At 44.2% G+C, this 14,675-nt stretch overlaps 1 protein-coding gene across 1 annotated transcript in view; it reads left to right on the forward strand.

The window, feature by feature from the left end:
- The window catches only part of PSMD1 (proteasome 26S subunit, non-ATPase 1), a 126,832-nt gene that overhangs the window by 85,302 nt on the left and 26,855 nt on the right, over positions 1–14,675 (forward strand). Inside the window, exon 18 of the mRNA XM_032777256.2 lies at positions 8–124. Within this exon, the coding sequence (XP_032633147.1) occupies positions 8–124 (117 nt within the window). The remainder of the gene's footprint in view (positions 1–7; positions 125–14,675) is intronic.

Genomic DNA, 14,675 nt, shown 5'->3' on the forward strand with positions numbered 1-14,675 from the left:
TTTTTAGGAAGCAATTAATTTGCTTGAGCCAATGACAAATGATCCTGTGAACTACGTGCGTCAAGGAGCTCTGATTGCATCTGCCCTTATAATGATTCAACAGACTGAGATCACTTGTCCAAAGGTGAGTGGTGGGTTATGCATCAGCTGGTATGGTGAGAAATGGCCTACGGTGGTGGTAACATTTCAGGGATCAGTGTGCTAGGCCCTGTAGGTACCCGTAGTAAGAGAGGGTCTATGCCTCGAAGAGCTCATGATTGCAAGAGCAAAATTTAGAATAGTGCAAACTCCTGGCACGACAGAGCATGCACTTTTAAATGGGAGATGGACACTGACTGGCACCGGTCAGGTAAACTGTCACTGTTTTAGCTGTTGGTGTTGTATACGTAAATCTACATTTTCTCAAAAAAATTGGAAACCCTGGATAAGGGGATGAAAGCGAGATTGGAATTGCTAGCGGACACATGCATAGCATGTGTGAACATATTTTCTTTTCTTTACTAAAGAGATTCTTGTTAAGTATTATTTGTTCGATTTAGTACTGGGCAACATTTGATGTACCTGCTCTCAGGGGAAGTCCTGTTATGTGCATAGTTGTAGCTCTGCTTCTGCTGTGGCTTGTCCTTCAGTTTCACTTGGGACAATAGTTGCTGCAACTTTTTAGGCCAGCGAAAAAGAGTGAACTCATTTTTTTCAAAAACGAGTTTTCTCACTGTGAAGGCAAATGGGTTAATATGCACTATTAGTTTTTAAAACTAGATTGCCTGTGAATACGACAGGTAATATTATGCAAACTGCTGCGTAGACTAAAAAGTTCTGCATTAGCAGAATCAGACACTGACAACTTGGAGCTCCTGCGTTTGATCAGCCCAGAGAGATACTGATGCAGCAGGCCTTTGTTGGTTATACTGTATACTGCTAAACCATCGCTGCCTTGTGCATGGTAACTTTCAATGGCATTGTTTTGCTGTGTAGTTGAACTTCTGAAAAAATCATCCTTTTATTTATTTATTTTTTTCATTAATTGCCCTTAGCTGCTGAGAAAGCAGAAAGCTTTTTCTGGAAGAAACACACATTTAACGGTGGGGTCAGGGAGACTAACTAGTTCCAAGGGAAATTCCACAAAGACAAGGGGTGTTTTTATATTTTCAAGCATTTCTGTGTGAGTCTGCTGGAGATTGTGTAGATCAGGGATCAGCAACCTTTTGGAAATGATGTGCCGAGTCTTCATTTATTCACTCTAATTTAAGGTTTTGCGTGCCAGTCATACATTCTAATGTTTTTAGAAGGTCTCTTTCTATAAGTCTATAATAGATAACTAAACTATTGTTGTATGTAAAGTAAATAAGGTTTTTAAAATGTTTAAGAAGCTTCATTTAAAATTAAATTAAAATGCAGAGCCCCCTGGACCGGTGGCCAGGACCCGGGTAGTGTGAGTGCCACTGAAAATCAGCTCCTGTGCCGCCTTTGGCACACGTGCCATAGGTTGCCTACCCCTGGTGTAGATTTTGCTGGTAGACATCACTAGTGTCCTAACATGATTACAAAAAAACACTTGAGATTCGTTTGGAAGAGACTGAAGGTGCTTTATATCACTGTTAAAATTCGCTAGATTATTCAGTGGAAAAATTAAGTTCTAGCAAATCCCCATATCCTCTGAGACCAAATAATATGAAGTAAATGTTTCTCTACGATGGAAATAAACTCAGGAAAGGAAAAGTTTAGATAGGATAAAGCAATCTCTAACTCTAGTGGAAGAATGAGCTAGAGGTCAGGGTTCTAGCTCAGGGACTTAAGAGACCTGCTCTGCCATAGACTTCTTGTGTGATCTTGGGCAAATCATATAGCCTCTGGGTGCCTCAGTTCCCCATCTGAGGATGATAATGCTTTCCTACCTCACAGAATATTGTGAGGATAAATAGATTAGAGATTGTGCAGCACTCAGATACTGTGGTGATAGGGGCTAGATAATTACCTCAGAGAGATTCTGCATATGAACTACCTACTGAGTCCAATTGTAATGCTATCAAGTTTTGAGTGGTGTTATGCAAAAGACTTCAGTGAGTATCCAAAGAAAAGTACAGCCAGGGAAATAACTTGCAAAATTAGATGTTTTTTAGGGTTAATGAAAATTGGAAGACGACTTTACCAAAATGGGACTGAAAACTCAGACTATAGAGGTGCATACCCAAATGCTCTTCCCAAGGTTAACAAAACACAGTTGGCCAGGCAGATGTAGGATGAGAAGCGTAAAGTTGGGGTTGAGTGGTTTATAAAACAAGCAGGGACACCATGTGACCATTATATTTTTAAAAAGTGAAGTTTATTTTACAAGCCGACATTTATGAATTTTCGGTGACATACTTTAGATGTAGATGGTAATTTAATTGGCCATGAATAGAGGGTGTAGTGGCACGACTGCCCCACTCCATGAAAAAAAGTGCCAGAACTGGCCAGAGAGGCTGCACAGACCAGCAGCCAATCAGCAAAGGCCTGTAGCGAGCCAGTCAGGATGGGGCTGGGCCCTATATAAAGGCTGCCTAGCAAAGGAGAGGGCAGTCTCTTCCTGACTAGCAAGGGAGGAGGACTGGCTCCTGAGGAAAAGAGGTAGCACATTGGACAGAGCTGTGCTGGGCAGGCTCAGGGGAGCAGAGGAGAGCTCTGGCCCAGTTACCTGCCAGGCTGCAGCCCCTGCTAAAAAGGGTCGAGAAGGTGCACGGGGCCAAAAGTGAAGTGGCCTAGGGAAGATAGGTGGACAAGAGGGGAGACAAGGAGGGCACAGAGAGACTGCTGCTAGAGGGTCTCTGGGTTGGTATCCAGAGTAGCATGTGGGCCTGGGTCCCCCCATTTTCCCCCCGGCACTATACCTGGCCACAAAGGAGTGTGGCTGAGACAGACTGCAACTTGCCCTGAGGTGAGGGGCTAGACTTTTTGGGGTTGTGGTTGGCCACTGGGGCAGGTGCAAGCTGAAGGACTTCTGTTAATTCCCTCCACCCCCACCCCCCCAAATGGGGTGAGAATGGAATAGTGAGCTGTGCCAGAGAGCAGTGTCCTGAAGCAGACGCCGCTGAGCAGGGAACAACGCGGATCCTAAACCAGCAGAGCAGACAACGGGTGAGACACCACACACATAGGGCGCTCCACAGCTGACAAGAGCTAATTCTCGGAGCAACCTGCAAGAGGTGCCAGCAATGGTGAGTCCTGACCCTGTTACAGAGGAGTAAGGGATGCAAGCAGGACCAAGACACTTGAAAATAGCAAGTGCTCCCTGAAATCATCAGCTAATTTATAAACAAAACCCAAAGTGGATCGGTTTCACCCTTCTTCAAGGAAGAAGTTCAGCCAAAGGTCCCGGCAGCCCTTGCTGCTAATCAGACAACTATTCTAGGAGTGCAACCAGAGGTGGCCTTCATGAAAGATTAAGTGGTTTCTCCTTATGGAACCACTGAATGACATTTAAAGGAACATTTCCTGACAGATGTAATAAATTGTGGAATGGCCTACTAAAGGAAATGAGTGGAAGTCTTGCGTATTATGGGAAACTATCCTGCATTGCCAGGGAGGTGGACTAGATGTCCTAGTTTTTCATATCTCTAATTTTTATGGTTCCAGGGTAATGGGAATAAGAATTCTCTGTAGTTTAGCCGGATGCACTGGGGTTACATTGTCAATTAAGAATGTATTATCCTTGGAAAACTTGTTCAGTACGGTTTACCAGTCTAAAGAGAGATTCTTTTGATCAGATGTTAAAGATCAGAGTTCAAAGGGTGGCACCAGCCCTTGGGTTATTGTGGTGCATTTTATTTTGTTTAGATTCTTATACTGCACTCATAGTTAACGTGTGAGAGCACCTCCATTTCTATTCAAGCAGCTAAACATACACCAGACATTTGGGTAGGGTTTCAGTTAGGGTTTGCAGAGTTGGACTCAATTGAGTTGTCAAGATCCTAAAAACAAGGTCTTTTGTTAATTGTTGTGAGTACATGCAGACGCTTTGTGTATAAGAGATGGAGATTTGATACATATGACATACTCTAAAACTTTTCTGCCAGTATCAGTAAGAGCCCTTCTGACTACATTTAAAAACAAAAACCTTGAAATGTTTCATGGGAGAAAGTAGGAATAATTTCACAACCAGCTGTGACTGTAAGAGTTTAGGCTAGAATATGATTAGTAATAAACCAATGTGACTACTATTTGAGTAGCTATGATGTTACTTTTTTTGTGTGCCCAAAGATTTACATGTAGACTTGTATATACTGAGAGAGAGAGGCATAGATCTTATGAATGAATGACAGTGTGGTTCATAATAGGATATACAGTTAATCTGATGGGTGAATGATTAATCAGCTGAATTTTGCCTTAGTATCTCACAAGTCTGATTTATGAAGAGCATGCATCCTAGTGAAAGATGAGTTGCGGTGTTGGTCTATTAGGTAGATTTAAGTGCAGAGGTAATGAAAGCGAATGTTGGCTTTAGCTTTGCTAGACTGTAGAGCCAGGGTAACTTGCAGCATGGAAAAACTACTCTCCTAGTAGCTTTCTGAAAATATAAGTTGTTGGTTGCTCCTAAAGGCCAATGAAATTCAAGGATGGGAAGGAGCTGAGAGAGACAGGCCTAGGGTTGGTTTTTTTTTTAATCTGGGAAGAGACAGCCCAGCAATATACGATCTTGTATAAAGTCTAAGAGCTGAAAAACGTGTGTGTGTCCGTCCGTCCGTCCCACTGTAGGGGTGCATTCAAGACCAGAGTTTTTTTTGAATAGCAGAGTCTGTCAGGGTGCTCCGTATCCTAGGACATAAGGGCAGGGCAGCTGTGACCCACCCTCAGTTCACTCGTAGCTAGGCTGACCAGGTATCAAATGTGAAAAATCAGGATTGGGGTGGGGGGTAATAGGCACCTTGTAGTGGACCCTCGCTCACCCCAGAGGAGGGAGGCCACTGTGTCTGATCTTGTTTGGCCAGAACCAGAGTCCACAGGAAAGTCTAGAGCCCACAATAGGGCTCGGCAACACACAGTCCCTGTCAGGTGTTAGCCCGATCTGGGTGACTCAAGCTGCCGGCCCTTAAACCGAGTCTATAAGTGGGCTGGGGCCTGGGCTTGAGGAGGCTCAGGCAGGCCATAACAAAACAGTCTCGGGGCTGGCTCCTGCCTGGGCAGGGTTCAGGCAGCCAGCAAACAGTCTATGGATATCCTGGGGCCTGGGCTTGAAGTGGTTCAGGCAGCCAACAATACAGTCTTAAAGCAGGCTGGGGCCTGAGCTTCCGGAGGTTCAGGCAACCTGCAGCAAGCAGCCTCAAGGCGGCTGGCTTTTACCTGGGCACTCAGGCAGCCAGCAAATAATCCAGTCTTAAAGCGGGCTGGGTCCTGGGCTCCTGGGCTTCCCAGTGCTAGGCAGCAGTTGGCCCCCCAGGGTGGGGGCAGGGGGATGGAGGCCCACCCTACTCCTCCGCATCCCAGCCCAGGGCCCTAGCAGGGATCCAGCTGCAACACACTGACTCAGCCACACTTGGCCTTGCAGCCGGAGCACTGTGGCAGGCCCTGGGCTACTTCCTGCCTCCCCAGAGGTTGTACCTCTGGCCTCCAGGCCTCACCTGACTCCTAAGGGTACACAGGGACGGGCACTCTGCGCCAGTCCTCGGGCATAGCCAGGTGTAGGTTCCCCTCTGGGCCACTGCAGAACGTTCTCAGTTGCCATTCTCAGTTCTCTTCACAACAATGACTCTTAGCACAGATGCATCAAGAAGAGGCTGGGACACCCACCTGACCCATCTGCAAATGCAAGGCGCATGGTCTTGAGACAACCTGAAACTTCACAAGTACATCCTGGAGTCGAGGACTGTATAACATTCCTACTGTTCCACACTAAGGTGGTCTCAGGATTCCACCTAAGCCAACTGATTATTTTAACAGTCTTCTTTCTGAAGCTGCGCTCACTGGGAGGAAAGCGGCTTTTGACATCTCCAAAGCTTTGGTCTATTAGTTCAACAAACTTTCAGGCTGTCTCCCTGCTTCTCTGTGGCCATATCATGGCCATCCAGAGGTCAGGCTATCTTGTTACAGAGACTCTCACTGCGTGAACCACTTACCATTTCCACCTGCTATTATTTGGCTGGTGAGTCTCTCCCTGTGAAATCAAGGCACACTCTACCAGTGCATCTTCCACCTGTTTCAAAAATGTGCCAGTCTCTGAGAGCGCCAAGGCAGCCATGTGGAGCAGCCTACTTTTTTTGTTCAACATAATGCACTTGACATGGCAGCCTGGTTAGATGTCCAGTTTGGGAGAGCAGTACTTCAGTCACTGTTTGACACAGCTGAAACTCCTTGCTCTGGCTCTCCAGGGAGGACACCTACAGTCAAATCCATGGTGACACATACTTGAGGAAAGAATGGTTACTTAACTTGCAGTAACTGTGGTTCTTCGAGATATTGTACTCCGTGTAGATCCCACAGCCCACCTTCTGTCCCTGCTTTTGCAGTCCTCAGCAATGTGGGTTTGAATTGAGGGAAAGGTCATGGTCGTTCCATCCTTTATGCTTTCATATGGGAGCATGAGGCAGCACAGGGTGCATGCCCCACCCCAACAAACGTCGCTATTTAAAAAAAACAACTTCCAGTCATATGCCTTTACAGTAGGTTCCACACTGATTACAGCCTCTCAAAGAACCCCATTTACTGTAGGGTAGGTAACCATTTTCAATTAAATACATTTCCAGCAGCAGCCCTGGGTAAAATGAACTTTGAGAAGGAATGGTTCTGGAAGTAGTTGCTGTCAACTACTAAGCAGAGTCTTGCTTGAATGGCATCATGGTTACTCCACAAGCCCTGTTTGTTAAATGAGTGCATCTGACTGGTTAATTATCCCCTCTTGTTTGGAACTTAATGATTGTTATAAATTATTTTTTCCCTTATCTCCCTCTCATTGCTGCTTACAAACAATATTTTGTTAGTCTTGAAGTTTTAAGCCATCAACATATCTCAAAAGCAATCATCTTTTTGCACTCTTAGTAGAATGGGGCAAATCAGATTTTTTTTTTTTAAACCAAAAATTCTAGGGCTGTGTATCCGAACTTTACAGAGCCCCACTTCTGTTTGTTGTATCATTGCATGAAACCCACCTTTTCACTTACCCATGAGTTTAGATTAAATTCTGTTTTGGAGGTTGAGAATGCTATAGTATATAGCCATATCTGCACAATTTATAGTTTGTCTCCTTTAATGTTTGATGTGCTGCTAGTTTTATGACCCATTCCATCTCTTGGGGAGGAAACAAATCTATCACCTAAACACATGCATAAAGCTGTCTCTAATAACCCCAACAGCAAACTCTTAGATGATCACTGTTTCTATCTCTGCATGGGACAGAGTCCTCTTTGAGTGGGAGGGGAGGCCGCCTAATGGAAATATAAATTATGAGAGCATCGTGTGCATTCTTCTGGCAAGTGGACTTCAGTAGTTTAAATAAAATCTTGGCTTTGTTGGACTTCTCTGGAAGTCCCAAACTATGTAGCAAACATTGTGCAAAACTGAGAAGGTTTCTTTGGAATCAAAACTTGAATTTTTCCTTCTCACTGGGAGAAGATGATTTTTTAAACTTTACTGTTATATATAAGTGTAAAGACCCAAACTAGCTGTATACCAGCACAGCACAGAACTCCACTTCTCAGTTTGTCTTGCATGAAACCTACCTTCTCACTTAACCAGGAAGGCAGCAGGAATGGCTTACTTTGTGAAACACAACTTACACCATAGATGCAATGAGAACATTGTAATACAGATATGTGACAACTTCTTTATATGCGTTAATAACCTGCAAGGCTGGTTAGGAAAGCAAAGGGGGAGAAACACTACCTGTCTGACACGTTAAATCTGATTTGCTTTGGGTTTGCTTCGGTATCTTCACAGAATCAGACAGGACAGAGTTCAGGTGAAATCGAGAGCTCCAACTCTGGCATATTGCATCTTATTCTGACAACTCCTAGCCCTGCTACCAGAACTTCCAGTTCTAATACTGGCGCTTCCAGATCTGTCTGAGGACCAGTGCTGGGCTGTTCCTCTAGATCCAAAATCTCTGAGCCTTGAAGTCCATGCTGGGATTTTGTTGAACTCTGACTTGAACATAGATATATGGTCATAAAAATCTTTCTGGGGAGGCGTAATAATTAATAATAAATCCCCCAGCATGGAAAACCTGTGCTTAAAGTAAAAACTTCCCATTGCAGGTCTCTTGCAACAGCATTATTCTGTGACACAGGTTCTCCAATCCAGGACTGTTACCCTGGCCCCTGTTATGGACCGTTTGGCAATCAGATCTGCTTACCAACCTCTAATAGAGGGATCTTCAGTGTTTGCACATTCTGTTGTGAAGACATTTTTGAAAGCACTAAACATGTATTTTCACCTATTTGTGAGTTGCCGCCGTTTTGTGACTTGAATCCTAATGCTCATGACATTAATAAAATTGCCATTTGAACCTTTGATAGGATGCTCTCTGTATCCTCTATCCCTCAGATCCATGTTCTGTGCAGTGATGACCTCTGCCAGGAGAGTCTGTGAGATCCAAGTCTTGAGGGCCAACCCTCTTTTATACAGAGAGCCATAAGGGAAAGGTGGCTTTATGCAGCATCCTAAATAGCTGACTAGAGTGATTTCTGATTTCCATTTTAACCAATCCATTAATCTCCACATATTCTTCCCTAAACTTCACTTAGCACCAGAAGAGGCTATGTTGAATAGCTTAGAGGTTATGCTCTTTGCTTTTATTTAGATAGGGCAAAGCCCATATGAAAATTGCCTAGATTAGACTTAATTTAAGTCTGAGGGGAATGGAAAGCAGTGGCATAACGTCTCTGATCATGGATTTTCTGATGGATAAAACTTTGTGCTGTTTTATCTATTGGGCATTTGCAAAGCACCAGTCACCATTGTAAGGTATCAAGGTTCTTCATCATACACAAGCATTATAATCACCTACTTTGCAGGTGTCCTTGTGTCTGAAAGTCTTAAAACGCATACTTTACCTTATCTAAGGATATGTCTACACTATGGAATTACTCCGATTTTACAGAATTCAAATTTTGGCAACAGATTGTGTTAAGTCGAGTGCATGAATCCACACTAAGCACATTAATTCGGCGGTGTGCCTCCATAGTGCCGAGGCTAGCGTCGATTTCTGGAGCGTTGCACTGTGGGTAGCTATCCCGTAGCTATCCCATAGTTCCCGCAGTCACTCCCATCCATTGGAGTTCTTGGTTGAGATCCCAGTGCTTGATGGGGCAAAAAACATTGTTGTGGGTGCATGTCGTCAGGCCCCGCTCTTCCTCCCTGCCTCCCTCCCTCCATGAAAGGAACGGCAGACAATTGTTTTCCTGGGTTACCTGTGCAGACGCCATAACACGGTAAGCATGGAGCCCTCTCAGTTGACCGTCACCGTATGTCTCCTGGGTGCTGGCAGACATGGGACTGCATTGCTACACAGCAGCAGCAGCTCATTGCCTTTTGACAGCAGACGGTGCATTATGACTGGTATCCGTCATCATCGTACTCCTGGGTGCTCTTTTAGCCGACCTCGGTGAGGTTGGTCAGGGGTGCCTGGTCAGACTTGGGGGTGACTCAGCCAGGTCATTCCCATCTTCTGCCAAGCACCCAGGAGGAGATGATGGCTAGCAATTCCACTGCACCGTCTCCTGGTGAGCACCTAATAGACAACGATGGCTAGCAGTCGTAATGCAGCATCTTCTGCTGAGCACCCAGGAGATGACGATGGCTAGTAGTCGCACGGCACTGTCTGCTGCCAGCTTAAGATGTAAGAGATAGATGGAGTGGATCAAAACAAGAAATAGACCAGATTTGTTTTGTGTTCGTTTGCTCCACCCTCCCTCCATGAAATCAATGGCCCTACTAAACCCAGGGTTTTGAGTTCAATCCTTGAGGGGGCCATTCTGTGTGACAGTTGTTTGTGTTTTTCCTTAATGCAAAGCCACCCCCTTTGTTGATTTTAATTCCCTGTAAGCCATGTCATAAGTCACCTCTCCCCAGAGCAACGGCAGACAATCGTTTCGCGCCATTTTTCAGTGCAGACGCCATACCACAGCAAGTATGGAGCCTGCTCCTCTCAATGCAGCAGTCATAAACATTGTAAACACGTTGTGCATTATCGTGCAGTTTATGCAGAACCAGAACTTGAAAAACCAGGCAAGGAGGAGGCGATGGCAGTGCGGTGACAAGAGTGATGAGGACATGGACACAGAATTCTCTCAAAGTGCAGGCCCCGGCACTTTGGAGATCATGGTGTTAATGGGGCAGGTTCATGCTGTGGAACACCAATTCTGGGCCTGGGAAACAAGCACAGTGTTGGGACCGCATAGTGTTGCACGAGTGGGACGATTCCCAGTGGCTGTGAAACTTTCGCATGCGTAAGGGCACTTTCATCGAACTTCGTGACTTGCTCTCCCTTGCCCTGAAGCACCAGAATACCAAGATGAGAGCAGCCCTCACAGCTGAGAAGCGAGTGGCAATAGCCCTGTGGAAGCTTGCAACGCCAGACAGCTACTGATCAGTTGGGAATGTATTTGGAGTGGGCAAATCTACCTCGATGCTAACTCTTCCCACATATCTACACCAGCTACACCATCACAGGACCTAACCAGATCAGCCACACCATCATCGGTTCATTCACCTGCACATCCACCAATGTAATATATGCCAGCAGTGCCCCTCTGCTATGTACATCGGCCAAACTGGACAGTCTCTATGGAAAAGGATAAAGGGACACAAATCAGATATTAGGAATGGCAATATACAAAAACCTGTAGGAGAACACTTCAACCTCCCTGGCCACACTATAGCAGACCTTATAGCAGCAAAAAAACTTCAGGACCAGACTTCAAAGAGAAACTGCTGAGCTTCAATTCATCTGCAAATTTGACACCATCAGCTCAGGATTAAACAAAGACTGTGAATGGCTTGCCAACTACAAAACCAGTTTCTCCTCACTTGGTTTTCACACCTCAACTGCTAGAACAGGGCCGATTGAACTAACTTCGTTATCTCTAGCTTGCTTGCATATATATATACCTGCCCCGAAATTTCCCCCCTAACGTGCCAATCTGAACCAAAGTTGGTTATCACCCAGAAGCTCAAATGCTCCAAAATTCTGTTAGTCTATGAAAGGTGGCCACAGACTTTGATGCTTTACACAGCTACCGCTCTGATACTTGGATTGCATGGTTACTTGTGCTGATGAGCTCGACGGGCCAAACAGGAAATGAGATTCAAAAGTTCGTGGGGCTTTTCCTGTACACCTGGCCAGTGCATCTGAGTTGAAAACTCTGTCCAGAGCGGTCACAATGGTGCACTGTGGGATAGCTCCCAGAGGCCAATACTGTCGAATTGTGTCCACACTAACCCTAATTCGAACCAGTGATATCAATTTCAGCACTAATCCCCTTGTCAGGGAGGAGTACAGAAATCAATTTTTAAGAGCCCTTTATGCCAAAGTAAATAGCTTCCTTGTGTGGAAGGGTGCAGGGTTAATTTGATTTAACGCTGCTAAAGTCAACAAACTCATAGTGCAGACCAGGCCTAAAGCAACTTCCCTAGAAAGTCTGATGAATAGTTACAGAGAGATGCATTTCCAGTACCTAGTATTCTATTTGTAGCTTTATGAAGTGTTCCTCTCGATTTGACAGCTAGGTCTGATTCCCAATGCTGGAGAACAATTAACTAGCATTAACAAATCTGTAAAGAAAGGAAGTACAAGAACAACTAATTAATCTCCCCAGCTGTGGGATCTGTAGTGACACTACTCAAAGGGGAAAGGTGTGTATATACACAGTAACTTCAGCTCTTCAAGCAATAAACTTTTATTGATCCATCTACTCCCCATTTTCAAAGCCTTACTCTCTTCTGAGGTGGGTTGGAGCCACAGCTCCCTAAATAATCTTGACTTTGAATGGTTGGTTGGTTTTGTGGGGGGGATTTGTGCACATTGCACCAATTGGCTGCAGCTGTCTTCAATTGTGCTGCTGCTGCTCAATGACTAAACACTCCCTTCTTCATAGTAAACAATCTTTCAAAGTTTGTTTATTATGTATGATGATCATTAAGCCGGGGGGGAGGAGGGGAGTTGATTTTCATGCATTTTAAAAAAATGTATTTACCAGAAAGTTGCAAATGAACCATTTCATCTAGTCTTGCATCAAACAAAATGTCAGAGTTCTGTGTGTTGTTCTTGTGTTCGTAGCATGCGTCCTCAGGTATGTGAGCCTGGGTTATTTCCTCAGAATTTCCAATATTGCTTGTTGATAGTTTAGCTGTCAGTGAAATGATGGCCTATAGTTTTGGCCTTTTTTAATGATCAAGATGGTAAATTGTTGTATATTAGTACCAGAGATTAAATGAGTCACTGCTCAAATGTTTTGGGTTACTTCCAGGAGAACATGAAATAAATTTTGAGCAGACTTTTCTAAATACTTTAAAACTTGAAAGTGCCGAGAAATACTACAGGGGTGAGAAACAAGGCTTTAAAAAAATTATTTATTAACTGTCATGTGCTGCTCATTGTGACATCTGAGAACATGATTTGAATTGAAAACAAGGAACAGATTAATGTAAATTGCCCTCAATAGCCAGCACCTACCTACCTCACTATACTGCTCCAGTCCATCCCGAGAGAAACCTCACCAGCAGGAATCGGTCAGTCCTTGACCAGACAGATGTATCTTGCACTGCTCTGTAACCGTCTGCCAACTCTTGACCTTGTAGAGCTACAGCTGGGAACCTCTGACTGAAAACACCCTGATGGAGTCCTGCTGTCACGTGTTCATATCTAGGAACTGCCAGCAAAAGTGCCTCAACTCAAATACTACTGAAGATGACCATGCACGTAAACTGTCAGATCAGCTCTTGGATAAATAATTTGGCCATGGGTAAATTCCAGGGGTAATATTTACCCAGAGTGACTACCACTGCAGGAGTCAATGTCTTGCATTTCAGATAGTGAACAGCATAACAGCTTGATCTGAAATAGTTTCATTCTAGCTATTAGACATTAATTAATTAACAGCTGCTCTGTTCCACACAGACCATATTGTTTCATATGGAGGTCTGGTATAAGTGGCCTGATAAAGTTAGTGACAGCAAGATGACTTTTATTGTAGTTTGGTTCCTTGCACTCTTCATGCCATGGCTGACCCTGCTGGACCAGCACTGCTCCTGTGATGACATTGCTCACAGGTTCTTGGTTCAGGCTTGGTGTTAATACATTTGATTCGTATGTTCTAGTTCATTAAAAGAAGTGTATTTAATGTGTGTGAGTGTCAGCAGCATAAACCATCTACAGATAGTTTGTGACTAAGGCTGGGCTTTGATGCACAGCCGGAAGCTAATAACTTCCTGCCCCTGCCCCAAGATCTGCCTCTCATTTCCCAAACCAGGCCTTTCTGGCCTGTATACAGAGGCACTTCACTGTCAGACTTCAGACGCCAGTGTGAACATTAGCAGTTCTGCTGAATGTCTCTTTGCTTCATGCAGTGTCTGTTTCTCTGAAGATTTGATTACTGTGTAAATTCCAGATTACAGCCCATGTGGCTAGCAATTTTGCAGAGCTTTATAGCAACTGTCAGTTTTTAAAAATAATCTGAACCCAGAAAACAGGGCCCAGAGCCACAGGAATGAGATGACAATAGTGCATACGAGAGGCAATCTAATATTCAAACTAGTCTCTTCAACGTGCTGTTCTGCTCTGTTTTCTGTAGTTCTGTATATGTCCCTGTATGTTTGAGATAGCACTGAAAGAGGCCAAAACTAGTGCTTGCTGCTTCCTTTTGAAAACATTTGTTCACTTTGTTGAACTGAATGCCATTGAAGCCATATTTCTTATAATTGAAAACCAAGGCTAGATTCCAAAGGAGACAGCTGTTAAGACCCACACTACCTCAGATCCTGTGACTAGGAGGAGCAATTAGAAATATTACACTAAATGCAAATGGCTGTCTTTTTGCAGGGCACAAGAGATCTGGCATAATAAACGTGAGTCAAAGCATTTATATTTAAAAAAAAAAAAAAAAAAGATTTCTAAGCCCCAGTACACGATTTTACATTTATAAAACTCATGATAGCATAACACAAATAAATAAAACATAAAATAGAGGAGATTTTTTTGGTCCAAGCTATCTTAAATACTGAGAGTACATTGTGTGTATGTGTTTAATGTATATATAAATTTTTAAATTGCTTCCTTGTTTTAGCATTCACAGCCTTAAGGAAACTTACGTCCTTTCATGTTGTGTTTTTTTTAAAAAAACAATTCTCAGTATGAGGGGGAATTGGCCAAGGAAGAATCTTATTAACAAGAACTTGGCTTGACTTGCTGTTCTCTTGGAAAGTGTGAATAACAAGAGTAATTGCATCCTACTGAAGTCTCTACCTTCTATCCTTCCTAAGAAATGTTTTGTTGTTCAGCCACATTGCCCTTTGTTTAAAGATGGCTGATCTGTTGCTCCTCGGTTACCAGGGGCGGCTCCAGGCACCAGCATGCCAAGTGCGTGCCCGGGGTAGCAAGCCACTGGGGGCGCTCTGCTGGTCGCCACGAGGGCGGCTGGCAGGTTGCCTTTGGCGGCTTGCCTGCAGAGAGTCCGCTGGTCCCATGGCTTCGGCGGGCCTCCCGCAGGCAT

The sequence above is a fragment of the Chelonoidis abingdonii genome, chromosome 8 (genome assembly GCF_003597395.2).
Source record: "Chelonoidis abingdonii isolate Lonesome George chromosome 8, CheloAbing_2.0, whole genome shotgun sequence".
Lineage (NCBI taxonomy): Eukaryota > Metazoa > Chordata > Testudines > Testudinidae > Chelonoidis > Chelonoidis abingdonii.